The sequence below is a fragment of the Helianthus annuus genome, chromosome 4 (genome assembly GCF_002127325.2).
Source record: "Helianthus annuus cultivar XRQ/B chromosome 4, HanXRQr2.0-SUNRISE, whole genome shotgun sequence".
Taxonomy (NCBI): Eukaryota; Viridiplantae; Streptophyta; class Magnoliopsida; order Asterales; family Asteraceae; genus Helianthus; species Helianthus annuus.
The window spans coordinates 151,274,961-151,278,161 of record NC_035436.2 but is presented as its reverse complement, the minus strand read 5'-3'; the positions used below and the strand labels follow the sequence as shown (position 1 = coordinate 151,278,161).

General features: G+C 38.0%; 1 protein-coding gene across 1 annotated transcript; it reads left to right on the top strand.

Annotated features, from left to right (window-relative positions):
• The first annotated feature begins 1,779 nt into the window (after positions 1-1,779).
• On the top strand, positions 1,780-2,556 carry LOC110934785 (protein LIGHT-DEPENDENT SHORT HYPOCOTYLS 4). Its single transcript, XM_022177585.2, has one exon. It carries the CDS (start codon positions 1,866-1,868, stop codon positions 2,409-2,411), a length of 546 nt encoding a protein of 181 aa, XP_022033277.1. The 5' UTR covers positions 1,780-1,865; the 3' UTR covers positions 2,412-2,556.
• The last annotated feature ends 645 nt before the right edge of the window (positions 2,557-3,201 follow it).

Below are 3,201 nucleotides of genomic sequence, written 5' to 3'. Positions count from 1 at the left end.
TGGGTTTATAAAATTTTATTTTCACCCCTTATAGTATATATAATATATGCATTCATTCTGTTTATATTTTTTTTTATCAATTTAGTTTATCGGATAACGTATGTTCGTTAACTTCTAAAGCTGAACACATAGCCGTGTTTTGTTCTTCAACATTTTTGTATAAATTTTGTTGAAAACAGAGTTGTGTTCAAAATAGAGTATTTTTTGGTATTATACACTATATTGGTGCCGATAGTGTACTAGTACCATGACGAACAGAACCGATACCAGCCGAACAACATCGGTACATGTACCATTATTATTAGAACCAGTACCCTCATTTGCTTTTATAGTTTCAATCGTTGTAAAACACGATTTTATTTTTCAGGTTACACGACTTTTGTATAATGAAACTATTGAAAATATTTTTTTGTTATCATAAACTATACCCAGTACCGGTACCATAACAAACCGAGATATGTTCAAAATAATGTGTTTTTCGTCGTAAATTATACCAATTGTAAAAACCGTACTGGTCCAGAACAAAACCGAACTGATACCGACCGAACAACGTTCGTAGCGACATCGGTATAATTAGAACCGTGTCAATGTTCGGTTTTATATCTTTCGATTGATGTAACGTATTTTGTTTCTTTTCAATTATAAAGTTTATGATAGTAATTTACTTCAGTTATAAACTTTCTGATAGTAATTACAAGTCATTAGAGTAGGAGCAAAGCACATGTTCTTTAAAGCTTAGCTTTTTTTGAATTTTTTTTCACCACTTATGCTATACGTTTTTAACCTATTTAACTTTTATTAGTTTGGGTTTTTTTATAACATGTGTTCGTTAACTTAAAAAAACTAAATACGTAACTATATTTAGTTCTTTTTCTTAACATTCATGTAACTTTTGTTTAAAAGGAAGTTGTGTTCTAAATTGAGCATCTTTTTTGGTACCGTAGGCTATATTAGGGTGTCGATACCATGACGAACAAAACCGAAACCAAACTGAACATCATTAGTAGCAATATTATGGTTTCGGTTAATGTAACCAGCACCGGTACTAACATTCATTATTATGGTTTCGGTTAATATAAAGCACGACTTTTGTTTTTGGGTCACACGACTTTATTTTCTAGGTTACATTAGACAAGTTTTGTGTAACTAAACTATTGTAATTAAACATCTTTTTGGTATTGTAAACTATATATAACGAGTACTGGTACAATAATGAACCGAGTTGTGTTTAAAATTCTGCATTTCTTGTCGTTAATGATTGCGGTATGATACTGGTAACAAAATGAACTGAATTGATACTGAGCGAACAACGTAATCGGTGTTATCGAAACCGATGTTGGTATTTGGTTTTATAGTTTTTGATCGATGTAATATATTTTGTATATTTTCAAATATAATGTTTTATAAAATTTTAAATATACCGTTGACACGCTTATTTTTATTTATATTTCAATATAAATTTTATACGAAACCAAACCACCAGACATAACCCATTTGATTAATCACTAGAATCACTGTTAATTAATTTAAATAACGTTAGCAAGTGTTAAGTTTTTATCACTTGTTCGTACAATCCCAACTGTCGGCTCTATTGTTGCCACAAAACCACAGACACAACCCTACCCTTCTACCAATAAACTGTTGCCAACAAACAACTAAAGAAATAAAAAAGTTAAAGTAAGACTACAGTTATACCAAGTTACTTTTCCCTAACAGTTTCACTTGAATTGATCCCCATGCCCATTGGTCTAACAGTTTCACTCCACTTTTTCTTGTGATTAAAAGGAAACCCTAGCTACGAACATTCAAAATTTACCCTAAAAAAAAACCAAAACATCACGTCTCAGACATTATCCGAAATCTCAATGGATCCATACACACAAAACAATAATAACCACAACCACAACATGAGCCACCAAGACTTCAGCAGCTTGACCACCGTTGCATCTGGCTCAAGTAACTCTCCGGCAGTTGCAACCACCCCGAGCCGCTACGAGAACCAAAAACGCCGTGACTGGAACACCTTCTGTCAGTACCTCATAAACCGCCACCCTCCACTCTTTATACAGCAATGCAGTGGTGCACATGTGCTTGAATTCCTTTGTTACCTGGACCAGTTCGGAAAGACTAAGGTTCACACCTTAATATGTCCGTTTTACGGGCATCCGAACCCACCGGCTCCTTGTCCGTGCCCACTTCGACAAGCTTGGGGCAGTTTGGATGCACTTATAGGCCGGCTTAGAGCTGCATACGAAGAGAACGGTGGGGCTCCGGAAGTTAACCCGTTTGGGGCAACACCAGTGAAGCTTTACCTTCGTGAGATTCGTGAGTTGCAATCGAAAGCAAGAGGGATCAGCTATGAGAAGAAGAAACGGAAACGTTTAGCACCACAACAAGATCACTTGAATTGATTGATTATATATCATGTTGGAGATCCTGGTATGGACTAATTACTTTGTTTTTACTCTATTTTTGGATATTGTTATCTTTGATTTTATGTTTGGTTCGCAAGACTTCAAGCGTACTACAAGCATGTTTTAGTTTTAAGGATTATTGCTACTTTTGGTTCCCATTTGGGTATCTAGATATTTATAATGAAGACTATGAAGAATGCTATATTGCTAATTAATGTTGCTTCTGTTTTTTATTTTTTTTAATGTAAAAGCTTACTTCTACCTTATATTACAACAATTAGGGTTTGTTTGGTATGGGGTAATGGAATGGACGAAAGAATGGAATAGACGAGGTAATGGAATAGACGAGAGAATGCAATGGATCATTACCATTCCATGTCTTGTTTGGTTACCATGTGAATGCAATGAATTATTATTGTGTATTGTTCGGTAGGCAGGAAAAGCGGAGTAATAAAATTAGCGGTGAGTGGTGGTGGTGGTCGGTGGTAGTGATTGTGGGTGGTTATAGGTGGCGGTGGTGGGTGTTGGCGGTGGCGATGGGTGGTGGTGGCGGCGGCGAGTGGCGGTGTGGCGGTGACAACGAGTGGTGGTGGCGACAAGGTGGCCGTTGGTGATGGGTGGCCGCAAAGGTGGCAGTTGGTGGCGGCAGCAGCGGTTGGTGGTGGCGTCGACGATGGTGGTGGCGGGTGGGTGGCGGCGACGGCGGTGGCTGTCGAGGTGAGGTGGTGGCGGGTGGCGGCGATGGCGTCGGTGGTGGTGGTGGGTTGTGGCGAAGGTCGTGGGTTTG

Bases quoted from the DNA above. Each gene is read 5' to 3' on its own strand.
- LOC110934785 (XM_022177585.2), top strand. From the start codon at position 1,866: ATGGATCCATACACACAAAACAATAATAACCACAACCACAACATGAGC.